Below are 19,964 nucleotides of genomic sequence, written 5' to 3' on the forward strand. Positions count from 1 at the left end.
AAAAGGATGCAGTCTTCCTCTGAAGACCCAGTGGAAGAGGCAGCTGTTCCTCTGGGAAATCCAGTGGAGAAGCTGTGCTGGTGTTCCAGAACCTTAAGATTATATCTGGGTAGGAATGCTTGGCTCTTCCCTCTGGGCAGAGCATCTCGCAATGGGATGCTATTGTTCTTATCAGTCATGCAGTGACATTCAACAGCCTGTAATCAGCAGATGGCTCCCCAGAGGGGGATTGGGTGTGGAAGAGATGAGGAAAACTGCCCGCTTAACAGAAGGCAACTGCCATACAGATGGCAAATAGAATACAATTTGCTTGGGAATCCAGGACAAAAAACAAAAAGAAAAGTGTTTGATGAAGCACATTCTTTGACCCCTGAGTTTGCACTCAAGGGTCATAAATCAGCTAACTAGCTATGGATGTTTATTTAAAATAATGCTTAAAACAGCAGGGAAGATATTGAAGATGGGAAAATCCTAACCCGAAATTTCAGAGAAAACTATTTGCATAGGTAGCCTTACATAAATCACAAGACAAATAAAGAAGAAATGGATATCTAGCTCCATAATTTCCTACCCCAAGTACTATGGGCAGGAAGAACAAGTCTCTTTTCTGAGGGTGACTGCTGTTTACTCAGCTGTTCCTGAGGTTGTATGCTTGTGCCAAGGAAAAACGGATGACTAAAACTAGAAGTTTGGAAGAGACTTCCCATAGAGGAAGTGACATTACACAACAGAAAGGAAAGAACCAAGAAGATGAGCACCTCTCAGGAAGCAATATAAGAATGTTTACTCCTACTTTGGGCGGGGGGGATGAGGTTAATACATACTAAAAATCACTTTGACAACGATAATGCTGTGATATTGGAATCTACTAATGCGGAATTAAGGTACAAAAATGTAATTAATTCAAGCCAATGCAACTTACTGGAAAATAACTCCTAAACAAATAAACTCAGTTTCACACTTTGATGAATTAACATGTTTAGCTGATAAGGATTTTTATGAAAATAGAGTATACTCAGTTTTTTGTCAGGCAATTGATTTATTCCCCAAGAACATTCTGGGAGGATGAAAAATTATGTCAACTTTGCCAAGCATTTTTAAAAGTGCTTTACCTACCCTTTGTTTTCAGCAACTAAATTTTGCTCTTCCCAGGCTTCCCATGAAAATTCCAGACTGTCATTACAGGAGCCCTTACCTGTAACAGTTATCACCTGTTACTGGTGATAACTGCTGCTTTGTCAGCTTCTTTGATTCCAGGTACTGTGTCTAGCATGTGAGTTACTCCCCTTCATCTTTCAAGAGAGATATTAAAATGTTTTTCTTTTACTAGGAAGATACATTCCTCATTTCTTCCTCTATGTTGTAAACTATTACCACAAAAGTTGAAGGAACTTAATTACAACTTCATTACTTATCTAAAACTTCAACTTATGCAGAAATTGGTCAATGTTTCATAAATTCATGAGAGGACAAATAGAACAACTCTAGAATAATTTACTTGTAAGAAAGGGTTGAAAGTCAGTATTATTCCAAATTTCTAAGTGGAAAGAGACTAATTAATCAGCAAATGCAGCTACCATGGAGAAACCACTATCGAATGGAGACGTTATTGCTGGAGTGTCCCATGGCTATTCAACCACACAGGAAATATATACAAATTTGCTGCTGGTAAAACTCATGTAAATGTGAAGATGGAGGGAATGGTTATTAACAAGAAAGGTGATGCCTTTCTTTCTTTTTTTTTCATGTTAGTGTATTTGTTTGGTTTATTTTTAAAAAAAAGCTACCTGCAATGTTTCCTAGCACTAGTTTAAAACTGAGATGAAAAGCAGCAGCTCTAGAAAGGGCAAGTTCCTCCTAAACTGACTCTTTACAGTAGGGTGATAAAAGGGTCAAATGTAACTGTTGCCTAATGAAATGGGAGAAAATCAGGTAGCAAAGATTTGATATTACATTGGTAAGATGTAGACAGGTCTCTCTCAAAGAAGTTGAATGACTGGAGATGCTAGACAGAGAAATGTATGAAAGCATTTGAAACCTGGAGATATTAACTTGCACTGAGACTTGAAGAACTCAATCTATTACGTTTCTCAAAAGAAAATGGTGTGTTGGCTCAATGCCAGTATGTAATTCACAGGGACAAAAAGCAAATGTACTGAACAGCTCTTTAATTTAGTGTAGAAAAGGCACACCAAGAACTAATGTTTGGAACTTGAGATCAGACAAAGCCAAACCAGAAATGAGCCAATCTTTTTAACAGTTTGCAGATGATAAAGGGAAGGGAGCAATGGATTCCCCGTCTCTTGAATTCTTCCAGCCAAGGCTGAATGACTTAGTGTAAGAAACATTTTCACCAAATTAGTTTCAAATTTCAGTATCGTATCTGTTCAAAAGTTAAAGACCTGTATCTAAAAGTGGACAATAATTGATCTAAATATCCTTCCCAGCCTAAACTACATACATTTGTGAAAAAAGGAAAGATTTCTACTGAAATGGAACTTTTTGAAAAATTTGAACAAATCCAAATCCAAATCTGAATCTCAATTCTAATTGAAAATGAAAGCTGAAATGTGAAAAATCTTTTGGATTTTATGTCAATACAGATAAAGATTTTGCTACTGAATTTTGGAGGACATCTTTCAGGTAATACCTCCTTTCAGGTGTTGAGCTCTAGGAGAGTTTGCAATCATGCACTGGAGTAACACCTGCCAATGTGCAGACAGATATGGATATATAAGGCACTAATGAGACAGCCTTGAGTAGTATCAGAAGCAATAGTCACAATAGTCTAATAGCTGTCAAACGCTTAATAGGAAATATCTGAGTGTAATATTTTAAATTATTCATTATTACCACAAAGACTGCCTTAGGGACAACAAGTAACTAGTTCACTCTAGTCTAAAAATTGCAATGATAAATAGATATGTTTGAGTACAAGAATAATTTTTGATGAAACTGTTTCTCCAATATCAGTACTGCCTCAAGTACATGTAACGATTTTGTACAACAGTAAATGAATGAGTGTTATTGAACTCCCTGACACAAGCAACATCTGGCAATTCAAGTCAATGCTTTCAATTCACATTTTCATGCTCTCTTTTGAGTCTCTGGCACCCCAGATCAGAATCTGCAATATCATTCAACAAGTCTGTATAGACTTTGTCCTTTCCAAAGCACTGCAGAGCTAAGCTACTCTAAGCACAACATAGGAGCTCACATCCAGCTAGGTTTACACATGAAAATGTGTAAATGAAAAGCTGTCTGCAACACCCGAGACTGAGCAGGAGTATAAAAGCAGAGTTCCTTTGAAGAATCAGGAATAGGGAAAAAGCTACTTACTTCCAAGCCAAGAAGACATAAGTTAAAGCAGGACATAGTGCAGCTACCACCAGAGCTGTGGCTATGACAGTCTGATGTTTCAAAGTTACCATAATAATTTTGAGTTCCCATCAAGGTAGAGGAGCAAAAATGGAAGTGCAGGACCAGTTTTAGCAGCAGATGAGAATGTTAACATGGGTGATGAAGCAAGCTTCACACTGAAGATTCCTGCATCCTCCGCTTATTAATATTGCAAATACCTTAAATTAACAGGTAGCTAGACACAGGAACCTGCCATCTTGACAAAAAAACTCCAGCATTTTATCTCTTCTCCTGAAATCCAAAGTTTTTATTAACAGAACTACATGCATATGAAGACATAAAATGCAAAGAGCTTTACAGTAAACACTGCTTAATGTACTATTAATACCCATGAATGACTAGTGAATGCAGAAATAACATTTTTAATAGAATGGAATAATTGCTTAATTGCTTAAATTTAAAAAGTGCATGGTTTTGTTCCTATTTCTTGTACTTCTGGGCATCTATCCCTGGTCATGAAACACTAATATCAAAAAATAGTCCAGAACAGTCCTCATTAAATGACTACAGTAAACTAAAAAAAAAGAGAAGCGTTGGTACACTGGGCTAAAAGCTGCTAAGAGTATGAGCCAGGTATTGTCTCAGCACTTAATATAGTTTATGGTTCCTTCTGCCTTGTTTTTTATGAGCAAGATACATAAATGTGTAGGAGTGGAACTGTGTAGTGAGGTGCTGAGGAAAAAAAGCAGGAAGAAATAAGTTGATCCTTCCCTACAGCTGTCACAAGCCTCACTAATGCAATTACCCCTGCACACAGACCCTGTGGTGTTGGAGAGTCCATCTGACCTCTCTGGAGAGCCTCCTGTTTGAACGCAGGATCTGCTCAGCATGGGGTGCATCTGCAGATAGACAGGCTTTTCTATGGAAATACACAATTGTACTCTTAAAACAGTAGGCAGGAGTCACCTGTTAGGCAAAGCCAACAGAAACCACTACTGCAATTATCCAATGGGAATTCATTGTTTCCTGGGTATCAACACAAACTTTGCAAGAAGAGCTGTACCTCATCAGTGCACTTGTGTGTGGGGCCACAGGCCGCACACCTGCTCTGTCAGAAGGGCTGTGGGAAATGCAAGCACAAAGAGCTCCCAAGGCCTTGAACATTCAAGCTCAGAGATGGAGATGGATACAATGTTTGACCTAAGACCTTGGAGAAGGCTTGAAGCTTTAGAATAGAAAAGTGAAACAGACACAAAGTAAGAATAAAGATTTGTAGTTTGAGCAGAAATATGTTTTAAGCAAGCAGAAATATGTCTGATGTAAGCAAATAAATATGTTAAGCAAGATAGAAAATCTCTATGTCTAGCAATAGAATTTGTTATAGAATTGGTAAAAAATAGAAGATACAGCAATAAGTTTCTGTAGAGTTATATGATGAGATAAAAAGAGAGGAAAAATAACGTAAAATGTAGCAAATAATGATTGGTTTATGAAGATGCTAGTGAGCTTTGTGGAAGTAGCTGATTGGATAAGAAATTTATAAAAGACATTGTAACAAAAGTTATAACAGCTTCTGATGTACTTTCAGCTTCTGACGTGATGGCATGAATGGATGCAACAACCTTACGGCCTTGCCCTTCCATGAGACTGATTTTGCAATAAACCATTTTTTAACCACCTCATCAGTCAACCCTGTCTACTCTGTATCCCAAACAAAGGGCTATTAATGATATTTTCTAAATTCAAAGCAAAAACAAAACACACAAAAAAGTTGTGCTTTGCTTACCTAAATGTAATTAAGTGTTTGGTATATAATACAGAGTTCAATCTTGATTTTTGGTACCAGAAAATACTATCTGAAGACTCAAGAGCACCATCAGTACACATCATACCTGTCCCCCAAAATTAAATTTGTTTTTCTTCTACCAGCCTGAAGCTACTTTATTCAGCTGTATGAATTAATTCTTACACTTTTTTCTCTTATTAAATAGACATATATATAAGTCTAGGCTCTTCTGTTAATAGAACTTTTCTTGATTACTATCAGTGTTTCATTCCACTGCTTCTCTTTTAAGTTATAATTTTTCCTTATTTCACAATGTTTTAACTACATTGGCTGCAACTGTTAACAGAATAACTAGCGATTTTGGGGGCCAACTAGGAAGGCTTTAAAAATATTTGATTAGCCAATTCATTTTACTAATATTACAACATCTTCACTTGATTGTTTTAAAGGAGTGTTGGTGCAAATCCACTTTGGCAAAATACTGAGAAGTTTAATCATCTCTCCTAAATAACAAACTTTCACTGGCAGAAAGACGTAGGCTAAGGAATACAAACAGGATTCAGAAAAACAAATGCCATGTTTACCCAGCAAAATTTACCACAATACCTTTCCTGGGGTGAAGTTCAAGCCACTATCCTGAAACCAAAGTGATTTAATTCCTGAACAGCATCAGAGATGAATGCAGATCTGTGGATCTGCTTTCTCCCATCCCCACTTTCAGCTATTCCTGCCCAGCAGTTGCTCCAATAAGATGGGCTTCTGAACTCCCTGCTCCACAACTAGGAGAAATGTTGTAAGGTCTCAGACACAGCATAAACTACAACTACAGTTAGCAGTAATGCAGTGCAACCTGTCATTAAAGCATCTATTCCACTGTCTCTGTCAAATTCCAAGCTGAACTCCAGCCTCTTAGCCAGAAATACTCCCAACCCTACTCCTTTTTATGTGATGACATTTAATGTGCAGACCACTTTGAAGTCTTCATCTTTCTCAACCCTAGATTTTCTTATGTCTTAGATAGATCCATCTCCTCTGAGAATAGATATATTTTGATTTGCTTCCATTAGGAAGGTAGGCTAAGATTGAGACAGAAGATGACCTCAAGTCTAACAGAAGTCATTAATTATGGCTGAAATTAAAGAGGGTAAGAGATAGGAATTTTAGAAGTTCCAAACCCCCATCAGGGGAGTTTGCACAAACTTCCAAAAAACCGCATACAACTTAGTTTTGAACACTTGTTGGGATGGATCATCCATAACTTCTCTAGGGAACTGTCTCAGTGCCTCACCACCCTCAAAGCAAAGAGTTTCTTTCCTGTCTTTGCTCACCTAAACCTGCCCTCTCTCAGTTTGAAGCCTATTACTCCGCACCCTTGTAAAAAGCTTTCTTGTAGCACCTTTAGACACTGGAAGGTGCTCCAAGGTCTCCAGAGCATTCTCTTCTCCTGTTTAATATTTTTATTTTATTGATGACATGGATGATGGTTTAGAGTCTTTCATTAGCAAATTTGCAGATGATACTAAGCTGGGAGCATGTATCGATCTGTTAGAGGGACGGAGGGCTTTGCAGAGGGACTTGGAACGGTTGGATGGATGGGCAGAATCTAATGGGATGAAGTTCAATAAGTCCAAGTGCCAAGTCCTGCACTTCGGCCACAATAACCCCCTGCAACGTTACAGGCTGGGGACAGTGTGGCTGGACAGTGCTCAGGAGGAAAGGGACCTGGGGGTGCTGGTTGACAGTCGGCTGAACATGAGGAGCCAGCAGTGTGCCCAGGTGGCCCAGAAGGCCAATGGCATCCTGGCCTGTATCAGGAATAGTGTGGCCAGCAGGAGCAGGGAGGTCATTCTTCCCCTGTACTCAGCACTGGTGAGGCCACACCTTGAGTGCTGCGTCCAAGTTCTGGGCCCCTCAGTTCAGGAGGGACGTTGAGATGCTTGAGCGTGTCCAAAGGAGAGCAACGAGGCTGGTGAGGGGCTTGGAACACAAGCCGTATGAAGAATGACTGAGGGAGCTGGGGTTGTTCAGCCTGGAGAAAAGGAGACTCAGAGGTGACCTTACCACTCTCTTCAACTTCCTGAAAGGTGACTGTGGTGAGCTGGGGGTTGGTCTCTTTCTCCGGGCAACAACAGACAGAACAAGAGGACACAGTGTCAAGCTGCGCCAAGGGAGATACAGGCTAGAATTAAGGAGGAAGTTTTTCACAGAAAGAGTGGTCAAATACTGGAATCATCTACCCAGGGAGGTGGTGGAGTCACCATCTCTTGATGTGCTTAAAAAAAGACTGGATGTGGCACTTGGTGCCATGATCTAGTTGAGGTGTTAGAACACGATGAGTTCTAGTTGGGTTGAACTCGATGATCTTAAAGGTCTCTTCCAACCTAGAAATTCTGTGATTCTGTGAACAATTCCTTCACTCCATTTTCATGGGAAAATTCTGCTCCACCCCTCTGAGCATCTTTGTGGCTCCTCTGGACTTGCTCCAGTGGGACTAAATCTATATTGTGCTGAGCTCCCGAGAGAGCAGGATGCAGTCATCCAGGTGGGGTCTCACCAAAGCAGAGCAGAGGGGCAGAACCAACGACCTTTACCTGCTGGTCATGCTTTTGATGCATCCCAGGATATCGTTGTCTTTCTGGGCTGGAAATACACACTGTCAGGCCATGTTTAGTTTTTTGTCCACCAAAAACTGGGTATCGTTCTTCTCAGACCTGCTGTCAGCTGACTGCCTGCACACCCTGCACTTGTGCCTGAGATTGCCCTGACCCATGTGCAGGACCTTGCACTAGGACTTGTGGAATTTTATGGGGTCCATTTCTCTTCTGCAGGCCCACTTCTCAAAATCCCTCTGGCTGACATCCCTTCCTACCAGTAGGCCAGCTGGTGTCGCTGGTAAACTTGCTGAGGGTGCACTCAAACTCACTGTCATTGTGACCTGTCTAGATGCCAAAAGATATTAAGCTATGACACCACCAGGCAACCAAATCCTTGAGACATGGATGAAAGACCCTGAAGGTGAGACCCACAAAGTACCTTTTGCCACAAGAACAGACAGTGGATTTATTATGGCTTGCTTTTTCTGTATTGTTCTCGTGCTCTCAACATTTAAAATGTAGTCATTCCTTTTTGTAATCAAGTAAGAAATGAATCAATTGTGGGAAACATTTTAATTCCTTAATAATTCTTTAATCCAAAGCGTTAACAACTCTATCTGGAAATAAAAGTAATTTTTCCAGTTTGATGGTAACTTATTTAGTATCTAGTGATTTTAAGGGAAAAGCAAGCAAGAGACTGTGAGATAATCTGCAGTAGGAACTGCGCACCAACTACGATTGTATGTAAAACCCAGTATACTGAATGGCTGAATATCAGACCCTTTTTGGAAAAGCTGGCTCAAGAGATGTGACCATGTGACAGTTATTTCTGAACTTATTTTCAGTGTAAACAGAGATAAAAGATGGGCTTCCAAGCATAGAAGTGAGTATTTCTTCTGCAAAGGGTTTATTTTAAAAGATCTGTCATTGTTCTGATTGCTCTCACTGTCATTCATTGTAATACCAAGGGCAATGCTGCCAGGATTTGAGTGTGGGCTCACTCTTTCAGTACTGCATTCCTCAAAAGAGTGAAATAAAATCTCTCACATTAAACAATAATGCCCCTACATCTAGTGATAATTAATACATTTATTACATATTACCGTAATGCAGGTTTCTACCATTGCTCATATAAAGACACTCTACAAATTATTGACTTGGTTCTCTGTAAATGTCTTACAGTTGTTTATGTAAGGGGCAATTATAAGAAATATAAGAAAAAACATGTGAGCAAGCTAATAATTCAGGAGCAGTCACATGAAGTTATACTATTTTAAACTATATTTATATTAAAAAGAACTAGCCTGGAAATAGTTATATTACATTAAATCATTATCAAAGACATTAGTGATCTTAATTTATCTCAATGTATGCACTAAATACAAATATCCAACTTTTACTGGTTAAAATCCTACCCCATTTAAGTTAATTCTTCTACCACTTCAGTGCAGTTTAGGAATTCATTAAGTGGTGCAGAAACATTAAGGCCACTGTGATGCGTCTTCAACAGAAATGTAGAATCAGGACTTATTATTTACAGCTCTAATGAAGCATCGATGCTTTTCAAGTAACACCTAGGATTTATTTTATAGAGTACCTTTTAGCTTCTTTATATCAGGTGAATACAAAGAAAGGGAAGAGATGCTGTCATGGATTATTTTCAGTGTTGGCCAGTGTACAGTAAATACTGACCAGCTGGTAGCCAAGTCCTTATTTACCTGACTAAAATGACCACTATAACATGCAGTCTTTCACAAGAGTAACATAGATGTCAGAGATTAGAAGTGAATATTGTTTTAAAGAATTCCACTCCTGAACAATACATTTCTTTTAAACTGCAATAATCTCCCCTAAAAGAGCAAAAAGTTGCTAAATGAATGTTGACTCTATGAAAATTTTAGTAATACATCATTTTTCAAAGCATGAAAGAACAATGTCAGTTCTATTGCATGTGTCTGTACAGAGCTATGGATCTGCATAGCGAGATCCCAAACCATAGCAGAAATGTAATCAAAATCTCTGGTTGTTGTGAGCTCTCAAACAAAGTAGTGCTAAATTTTCCAAACCTTAAATATATCCTGTAGTATATTCAGTTTCACCTGCAAGGTTAGGTCTCACTAACAACCTCACAAATGCAGACAGATATGAAACGAACTTGTCAAACGAACTACTGCATCCCAAAGAGCAAGGTCAAATATTGTTTCAGCTTTTAAATTAATATTGTATAGGCTGTGTCTTCCTTTGAACTTGGTTTTATATTCTACAGAAATACACTACCTGTGGCTGTTAGGAAACCTGATAATCAAGCATGAAAGTTCAGTAATGGCTTTATGTTTTTTGATTACGTTCCTGCAGAGATTGGAGGTTTTCCTTTTACATTGATGACTAAATCTACTTCCTGGAATTATCACACATTTAACTAAAGTCTCTGTATAATTTCACTTGCTCCTTGCAATTCATGATTCAATAATGAAAAAGCATAGCCAAGTATATCCAAAACAACAGAAAACTCACATCAACATTCTTGGATGCTGCAAATCATTTGCTATGTAAACTAGACTTCTGTTGATCAGCATTCAGCATTCAGGAAAGTAGCTCATGTATTTTAACTGTAACTTTCATTTATGTACTTCTTTAAAACCTTGTTGCCAACATAGAGGTGGATATTTATTCAAGGACCTATGAGAAATTTCCCAGTTCTTGTTATCACTATTATTTTTCTCAGACTCCTACATATAATGTCATCAATTACTTAAACAGAAAGGAAGGCTAGAAAAATTCAAGCAACAAGTAGACAAAATAACTTAAATCCCACACAAAGCAAAAAAAAAAAAAGCAGGCTGCATAAAATACCAGAAACCATATGCTTACAGCCACATCTGGCTGCAGAAAGGTTAAAATGCATTTTTAAATGAACAAGCTGCTTCTGGGTATAAACATGTACACTGGCTTACTGCAAACAAATGGATGTACCTGCAGAGACACGGGGACAGTCTGGCAGCATGGACTCCACTGATGTGTCGAGGGGCTCGGAGCTGGACACCCAGTTACAGCAGTTCTGTAAGAGGAGGCAGGCAATTCTTGGGATAAGTCAAAAACTCAGAGCAAAAATAAATACAGATGTTGTAAGTGAGGACAATGATCACATCAAAATACCCAAACTAATTTACATAGCAGTCACAATAACAACTGGACAGTACAGTACACTAACATATGCTTACTGACAATGAAATACTGTAATTTCATACTAAGTAAGAACATAATTCAGCAGATTTGTAATGTGCTGAAGTATTATGTTTTTTAAGTGCTACTTTGAGTACCAGTAGACTTGAGTAGGTGCTTGGACCAACTAGTGCCTGAACTACCCACTACAAGCTTGAAAATTTTGCAAGTTGGTGTTGATATAAACAGGTATTGGTATAAACACTGAGCCTGCTCATTTGCTAACATTAAGAAATCAGAATTTTCAGGGTATTTTGATGGAGTACACTGTCAAAGGAACATTCATGAAAATATGAAACAACATACTATAACTAAACAGAAACCATCAAGATAGAACATTAATATTCAAATAATTGGAAGTATAGCTGAGATGAATGTGCGTGAACATTAAAAAAAGCAAATACTGGTCTCTGGGGAATTATATTCACAACGCCTCTACATTTACCTTTCATTCCTGAACCTCTGAGAAGGATGAATTTGCCATGAATTTTCTAAATGTTTTGTTCCAAATGCTATTGTCATGGTTTGACACTGGCGCAATGCCAGTGCCCCCATGAAAATACACTCTCCCTGGTGTCTGCTGTGAGATGTGACCAGGAATAAGCAAAGCAGGCTCCAACTTAGTAATAAAGAAGAGAAAACTTTATTACCTTACCTACAACTATATGCAAAAAGAAACACACAGAAAGAATGAAAACCTTCCAAAAACATTTCCTCCTCCCCCCACCAAATTTCCAATACATCCATCCCTCAGATCACCCACTCTCAGTCCATCATCACCCTTTAGATAATCAATCCTCAGTTCATCAAGAGGAGAGGAGTCCTTCTTGTGCCATAGGCTTCTCCAGGAAACACAGTTGAAACCTCGTGTGTTTCCTGTCACATGTGGCACTGCGCAGAGATCATCTGCCATCGTGACATCTTCCTTCCATGCCCAATGCTCTCACCACTGCACATGGACCAGAGCTGCTTCTAGGCTTTTCCTTTTAAGGATGCTTTGTCCCATTCCAAAAAGAGCACAGTCTCTCACCTTCAGGACACCTGTCCCCCCCAAATTTCACCCCCTCAGGCCAAGGGGTCTCAACACTGAACCCTCTTGGCTCTGAGCCATTGCCTCCCCCTGGATGCAGTCTCTGTGTCACAGGAAACATGGTTCTGTCCATGGCTATACAAGAAAAGTCCAGCCAAGGCCACTCCATCATCTCTTCCCACCTAAGATTCTTCTCCACTCTTCTGGCATCTTTCACTTGCATGGACTTTCATCACATTTGCCCATTTCCTCCTCCATTTCATCTCTATGTCTCTTCTCATTCAGATCCAGGAGGATCAGTATTTGTAAGGTTTCCATTATTCGAGAAAGGGTTAAAATCTCAGGCTCTGCCTGCTCAGGGCTCCTACTGCCCTGCTGGCACCTTCTTGCCGCACCCCCTCTTCTCCTTCTCCTGGATTTCAAGGTGGCACCGGCACAGGCTGGCTCTCTCTCTCTCCGGGGGTGGGGGGGGGAGTGGCTGCCTGATGCCTGTTGGCCCTTCTCCACCTTTCCATCCCCAAGGGCCTCTTCACCTCCCATCTCTGTCCAAGGCCCCAGCCTACCTCACCCTCCTGCCCCCCCAGCAGCAAGCAGCTGGGCAGCGGAGAGGTCCGAACTCTTTCCCCACCGAAACCCAAGAGAGCTTCCCTCTGGGAGTTCCCTGATTTTAACCCCCTGTGGTCTCAGAGGCATATCCATGTCCCCAGTAGCCACACCAGGTGCCAATATTCAAATCTGAGCACCCATTGACTTGACCACAGCATATCCCAGAAAACTTACTTCCTCCCAAACCATGACAGCTATCTAATCAGAGTAATCTATAAACTGAAGTATTAAATTATATGGTTTCAATAAAGTATGATAAAATGATACCAAATCTACTGAACTGAAGATTTAATTATAGAGCGACTATATTTTTAATGAGATTACCAGCTGAACAACAAGATCCATGTTGCTTGCTCTATTAAAAATCTGAGTTTTTCCTTTCTGAAAACCTGATCAACTTCATTAAGTGGAAAAGGTAAAAAACCGAGCAACCTTTTGGAAAGACCCAATAGATTTTCAGACAGATTTCTAAAAAAATAATACCATCAGTTCATGATAGTAAAAATGGACAAATTCTCTTCTGGTAAACAGCATGTATTGTGTATTTGTAGATGCTTGCTGCCCTAGTTGTGCACCATGGAGTCCGTCTTCACTGTGGAAAGATCCTTGACTGGTAGATCAAGTATCTTATTGTATTTCCTTAATTCATTCTGTCTGGAAGAAGATGTCAGCTGTGTTGCAGTGAGGAGAGAATTTCAAAGGCTTCAGTCCCCACCAATAAAGGGTGAGGAATGGCTTTTGAATAGATTTGTCAAGGCAACCCTACTGTTCTGGGACCACGGAGAGCAGGGACAACATAAAGGAAGTGTTGCTGTATGAGATTAGAAAGTGAAGTTCACAAAGCATGGCAGAATTTTGTAAGAAACAGTAGATCAATGAAACTATTGAACTCAATTGAAAAAGAAAAAAAACAAACACACTATCCAGTAATACAACATATTTAGTAAAACCTGTTAAAATTGAAGTATTTCATGAAGGTTTTAAGGTTTAAAGTAGTAAAGCATTATAATTTTATGATTTGCATGTGTAATTTTAATTAATAGCTGAATGTGAAATTGCAAATGTAAGGTGGTAAAAGTTACAAAAGAAGTAGAATTTTTATGAAGTATTACAATCATTTGAAATAAGTAAAATTAATATTAACTACTGATAGAACACTACATCAGAGAGCTGGAGATAATACAGAAGATTAGCACACAATTAACTATCTTTTATATACAATGTGACACTTGCCTGTAAGAAATAAGTATTCTCGAAAGCAGTGTCAAGATATGTAAATGGATGATTTGTTTTATCATTCATCACAGTTCCTAATAAATTCAAAAATCATGACATCTATAGGTACTAAAAATAGGCCACCAGTGATACAGGAGAGATAGCTCAAATGAAGAATTACTTTATTTTAACAATTCATTCTTTCAATGACAGCAATTAGCCCTACAGACAGGCAGCGATTAGGTGTATATTTTAATTATTATTCATTTTACCACTAGCCTTAAACCTGATTAAAGTAAGAGATATCCAGGTGATATGCTAGACTTAATACCACTCAGCCACATTTCACATATGTAAAATTCTTCTTTCTTATAGGAGATTTTTAATGCTAATGTAAGTTATGACACTCCATCCACTTTTTAGGCCATTAATCATTTAACTTATTCTTTAACATCTACTTTCTGCAAATGAAATTAAAGGTAATGCACTTTTCTTATTCAGACTAAATGCTTAAAGAAAAATGGAGTTGTCAGATTCAAATTACAGGATTTAAAATTTCAGTTTTACTACATAACACAGATTTTAAGTTTTGATTTCCCATAAAGAAAATGGGGATTTCTCTGACAGAGCCTGTAGGGGTTACCATTCTTTATATTTTTAACACTTAAGTCAGAGCTGTCAGGCTGCATCCCAGGTGATCCTCTATTCCCATCAGTCACGGCCTATAAAACTTTAAGTTAAAGTCAGGAATAGGCACTGTGTACACTAAGTTTCACTAAATCCATGAGAAAAAGTCAAGTACAAAAGAAAGTTCAGGATGTGACTAGTTTAAATTCACTCTGTGCACCTATTGTCTTAGTGTTCTGCCATGGGAATGCAGAAAACAGAGATGAGCCTGATGTAGTAAGGATGAGACTCAAAAACAGTAGTTTAGTTGGTCTTGCTCTAAAATACAATTTTTAAAATCTCAGCAACCTCATACCTAAGTGTAAGAGCTTCCGAGTCCTACAGGAGTAATTATGTATCAAAAAGCTGCTGAGAGAAAGGGTATTTTGCCATTTGTGCAAATCATCAAACTTAGTAATGAAGAGCTTAAAGAGGACTTTCCACCATTGCTAGATCAAACCAACAGCATGGGGTGCACCCAGGACTTTGCTCCATGTTTCAGGCACTGCATGGGCTGCCTTGGCATGTCTCTGTTTTACTGTGCATCAGGTAGAAACGCTGGACTTGGTGCTTAGTATTTTGACTGCTAATTTGGTTCAGAAATGGCTTTAATCTTGGTTATTTTAGTGGCTGGTACGGATACATGATTTCCACTGTTCTGTATTATGCTGTTTTTCACACCCAGACATGTTTATTCAGCCATATACAGACATATATACTCAAATTCTTTAAAAAAAAAGGCCTTACCTCTCGCATCCACTCTCTAATAGTTTTCCCAACTTCTTGATGCCACACATTGTGAACTGAGTCTGTCAACGCCACAGCAGTTACCCTATTCTTTACTTCTGCCTCTCGTTGAATCATCTGTTAAAAAAGATTGTATTTAAAGTAATTCCTTTTACTGAACAGAGTCTGCTTACTCAGAGATAATGATCTTGAATTTAAAAAGAAACAGCAATACAGATTCAGAATTTGACTTCACTTGTTTTAAAGTTTATACAATTCCTAACAGGTCCAGAAAAAACAGAAACACCTAATATTTTTGATAAAAAAATACTAACTTTTGACTGACTGAACTATTCAGTCCTATTATTTTCCATGTGGCTTGACAATTCTAGGATTAAAGGTATCATAGTGAAAAAATGGAAGATTCCCTGAGGACACCTTTTACAAGCTTCTCCAAGTTCCTATTTCAGTTCTTCAGGGAAGCTGGTACCTGTGGTTCACTGTAAGGTTCTCTTGACTATCATCTACTAATTTTCAGTAGATTGCTGTAGTTTTTCTGATGTACAATCTCACTTCGACTTGCATAGGTTTTTTCTTTTTCTATCCAATTTAGCTATCTTGCATGCTCACCATGGTCCCAAAATTCTTCTCTCTTCTCCCTTATTCATGTGCTTACTCAGCTAACACCAAAGTCTCTCAACATTTTTAGGATATTAAAGAGCCTCTGTTGTTGCAAATGACAGTATGACTAAATAATACCAGTTCTAAAACAAATTAAATGATTGCTGCAAATAACACAAGCGAACTGACAAAGATGCTGTGGAGTTCAGCACTGCTATGCAAGATAAAAGGTACTGGGAAAGAATAGTTTGATATCAAAGACAGACAAAAAGGTTTTAATCTCCTGACATGAATGATCCTAATTTGTAACACTGGATCAAAGAAAGCATAATAAATTATACTTACAAAACCAGCATTTCACAATTGGTGTCATTATCGCTGTGTATACTGCAATAAAGTTAATGTTTTTTTAAGCTTCCTTTTTGTATAAATGTAACACATACCATATTTCTAAAATCAGGCATTCTTTCTTCATGCTCTAGTAACTGCTTATCAGCACACAGGCTGCACCTCTGAACCCACTGTTCCGTGTCCTTGCCATAAGAATGACTCCAAAAACCTACCAGAAAAAAAGTTTTTTGAAAGAGACAGTATCTAAAAACAAGACCTGTCAGCTACACACAACTAACTTGCTTTAAACCTTGTACATTGAATAACTGTTTTAAACACACCTTATAATATTCCTGTTCCAGTGCTGTGCATTCTAGCAATCATTCAGCTGCACTGTCTTCCACAAAACACTATGATTAAACAGGCAGAGGTGCAAAAATATCACTGTCCTTGAAGCCCACAAATCTACCAATTACTCAGAGTTATTACATGCTGGGTGAAGTTTAAAATCATCACCAGCTCAGAGTATTCCAGCATGACTTCCTCCATGAAGGGCTGGTATTCAGAAGCACGTCTAATGACCAGCAAAGATAAAAAATATGCTCTGCTTTGGAAAAGCAGTTTTTTTCTCAAGCTACTGTGTCCCATGTTTCTGTTTTGAAAACTAGCCACCCAGTTAATCTTAGAACATCACCTTTTTCTTCAAATCACAAGAAAATACAAAGGTGCAGTTCCCTTTTTCTTTTCCAGACCTAGCTCAGGTTTGCTATTCTCAATTTCCCTATGCACATGTAAGAACTGGCAGTCATTGATCACCATTTCTTTCTAATCTTTCTTCATATAGTACATACAGTCTTTGCTTTTCAGATCATGTATGATATATAGGAAATAATATGCAATACCCAACGTGCTCCTGGAGCTTGCCATTCAGCTTTGTGGATGCCTGCAGAATTGTATTCTCTTCACAAAGATCAGCAAAGTGAGTGAGGCTGACAATGTCATGTTTTTTGATAACTCAGCCATAGTGCTAGGGTTAGGATAAGGTCTCATGGATGCAGAAGCAAAGAGGGATCAAAGGAATTAACTGAGCTTCACGTACAGATTTCTTAACATCCAGACCAGAAGAAAAAACTTTTGGTAGGCATCCATGCCCTTCTGAGCCAACTTAGAAAGAAATAGACAAAAACAACACATCAAGTGTGGAAAGGATCAAGGGTATAACCATCACTTAAACAAGAAGTCTAACATGTCCATGTTTTAGTGACACAGAAATGTCAGAACAGAGCATGTCAAACTGAAGACACTTTTGCTTCTATCAGAGCAGCTCAAGTTTACTGCTACTATGGGACATTCACTGATAATAATAATCAAGGAGAACAGATCGAGGTTAAGCTCAAGCAGCAGACCCTCTTATCAGGGATGATAATTTACCCTGCAAGAAGATACAAGAAGTCTACGTACTTTTGGGCACAGATGCTTCAATACTCAGTAAATGCTTCAGATTCAATGGACTGATAGACCACAGTTAGAACATATTCCTCTTTTCTAAAATCAGTTTTGAATTAAGATAAATTTTAAAAATTAAATGAGTGCAATAAAATTGTAAAGGTAAAATAGATTGAGTTTAAATAAAAATGTAGTTACCATTCAAATTTGATGTAACACAGAAGCTGTACTAGATTCCAAGGGAAGGATACTGTGGGATGCATGATTTACATTTCCCAGGACTTGTTTTATTCTGTGGAGCCTGTAGAATCTTTTGAGGTGGACATACTAAAACTGACAATATTTAATAGACCACAGTCTACTAAAAATTCTAAATTTTAGACATTTTTCTTCAGAATAATGATTTTTTTACTGAAGCAAACAAAGGCCTAAGAATTTTTTCCAAAGTTCACTTATGGCTTATAATCTTTTTACATCAATAAATTCCACTGATAGAAAGTTTTCACAGCCTAGGACTTACTTAATTTCCTGCTTACAGCCCACTTAAAAACCTTAAACTATTCTTAGCTGACTACATTTTGCAGAAGAACAGCTCTCTGTGAACCTCATCACTGGATGGCTCATTCTCCCCTTACACTCCTTCTTCCAATAATTCATTTACAACCAGAAGTAGGTAAAATGGCATTTCTCTATTATACATAAATAGGCTCTCATGTATTACTGCACCACTTATGATTCTGGGTCCTCTAGACTTTTCCGATAAGCTTCTCTCTTTAGGCATTTTCATTTAATCTTTTTTCTTGTGCTCCTTCTTCGTAGTCACAGTAAAGTTTGATAACTTATTAACTATATTCCAACACTATATATTTCATTCCCTTAGAATGACAAGTTGTAGACCAGTTCTCCTTGCAACAAGTTAGAAAGCATTCAAACATCCTTTTGAAAGTCCTCTTTATCCCATTGGTTGAAAATTTGTTTCTTCACTTTGGAAGGGAAGATGTCAATGATCTAGTTGCAAAAGTATTCAGTTCTAACAGTTACATAAGCAAGAACTTGAAAATTCCTAAAAGCGCATTTCTCATGTTCATACATCATAATTACTCATTTGTTGCTCAATTTAATAAGTATTCTTCTGCTAATCTGTAAGCTTATATTACACAGTTGTCATAACACTATAATGTCAAAAGGTTGATACCTGTAGTATCTGTAGTGCGTATAAATAAAACACAGCTTCACACATACAATATATATGCAGAATATTTAGCATGCATAAGTAGTCAGAATAAGATTGTAAAATAGGCCTTTGTTATATATTTTATAGCATAATAGTTGTGTCAAATGAAAGCATTAGTGTGTTAAAAGAGGACTTAATGGTCTTATCTTGCCAACCAGAAACCATGAAAATCCATTAAAGTACCAATTAGATTTTAGGTAAATAGGTGTGGGAGTAAATCCTAGAAACATTGAACTCTTTAAATCAATTCTAACATTTAAAACAAGTAAAAATTCAAACTTCTGAGAAAAGTTAAAGTAAGTTAAAATATTTATTTATTTTTTACAGGCTTTTATTTTTGCAGGTTCATACAATCAAATTAAAAAATCACTTCATCTTCAGGAAGTATTTACTCTTCTGAGATGTTTGTAATTAGGAATAAGAAAAAATGGATTAAAAATGAATTGCAAACACATCCAAATCTTAATTTATCTTGAAGTTTTGAAATAAACTATTCAGTGATTTTCTTTGTCTTCCACCAACAATTTCAGTTGTGGCATGGTGTTACATGGTATGCACTGGGCTTCAATGGGCATGTTGACAACAAGTACTTGACTTGGAGCAATATAATTTTGATGCACATCTTCCATTGTATCCAGTTGCATCATACCGATTTGAGACTCTTTGAGACATTTTGGCATCTGCAAGCAGAACTCTTTCCAGAGGAAATAACTGGAAGCCCCTGTCCAAAAGTCCTCACTGGTTTCCAGACATGGAATGAATTTGCAGCAGAAATTCCAGTGGATCAACCCAGCTTCAGTTGGACACTGCAATAATTGTAAATGCAATGGTAGATAGGAGGAGAGATGAAATCATGTGATAGGAATAGTGTGCAAGAGGGCAATTTTTACTTCCTTTTGGAAACATGGATTCCTTTTTGGTAACTTCATATGCTCTCCTTTTAACTTGCTTGTTACCAGTCTAGAGTCAACATCCTCTTCAACCATAATTTCACTCATACAAACCAATTAACTAGTCTGTCTGCCTGGCAGCACTTGAGCCTCTCCTCAGTTATGAAAAGCTTCTCATCACCAGGAAGTATGCAATTCTGTATTCTGTAGTGCAGGTTTGTTGGTCTGGCATTCCTAA

General features: G+C 38.0%; 1 protein-coding gene across 6 annotated transcripts in view; it reads right to left on the reverse strand.

Moving 5' to 3' along the window:
- The window catches only part of ARB2A (ARB2 cotranscriptional regulator A), a 262,424-nt gene that overhangs the window by 61,693 nt on the left and 180,767 nt on the right, over positions 1 to 19,964 (reverse strand). For all 6 annotated transcript variants that reach the window (XM_071448712.1, XM_071448707.1, XM_071448708.1 and 3 more), the window contains 2 exons: positions 15,227 to 15,343; positions 10,714 to 10,798 (listed from right to left, as the gene is read on the reverse strand). In XM_071448712.1, the coding sequence (XP_071304813.1) occupies positions 10,714 to 10,798; positions 15,227 to 15,343 (202 nt within the window). The remainder of the gene's footprint in view (positions 1 to 10,713; positions 10,799 to 15,226; positions 15,344 to 19,964) is intronic.

Source organism: Agelaius tricolor, unplaced genomic scaffold (genome assembly GCF_023055355.1).
Source record: "Agelaius tricolor isolate 1412-34295 unplaced genomic scaffold, bAgeTri1.0.p SCAF_27, whole genome shotgun sequence".
In the NCBI taxonomy this organism is placed as follows: Eukaryota; Metazoa; Chordata; class Aves; order Passeriformes; family Icteridae; genus Agelaius; species Agelaius tricolor.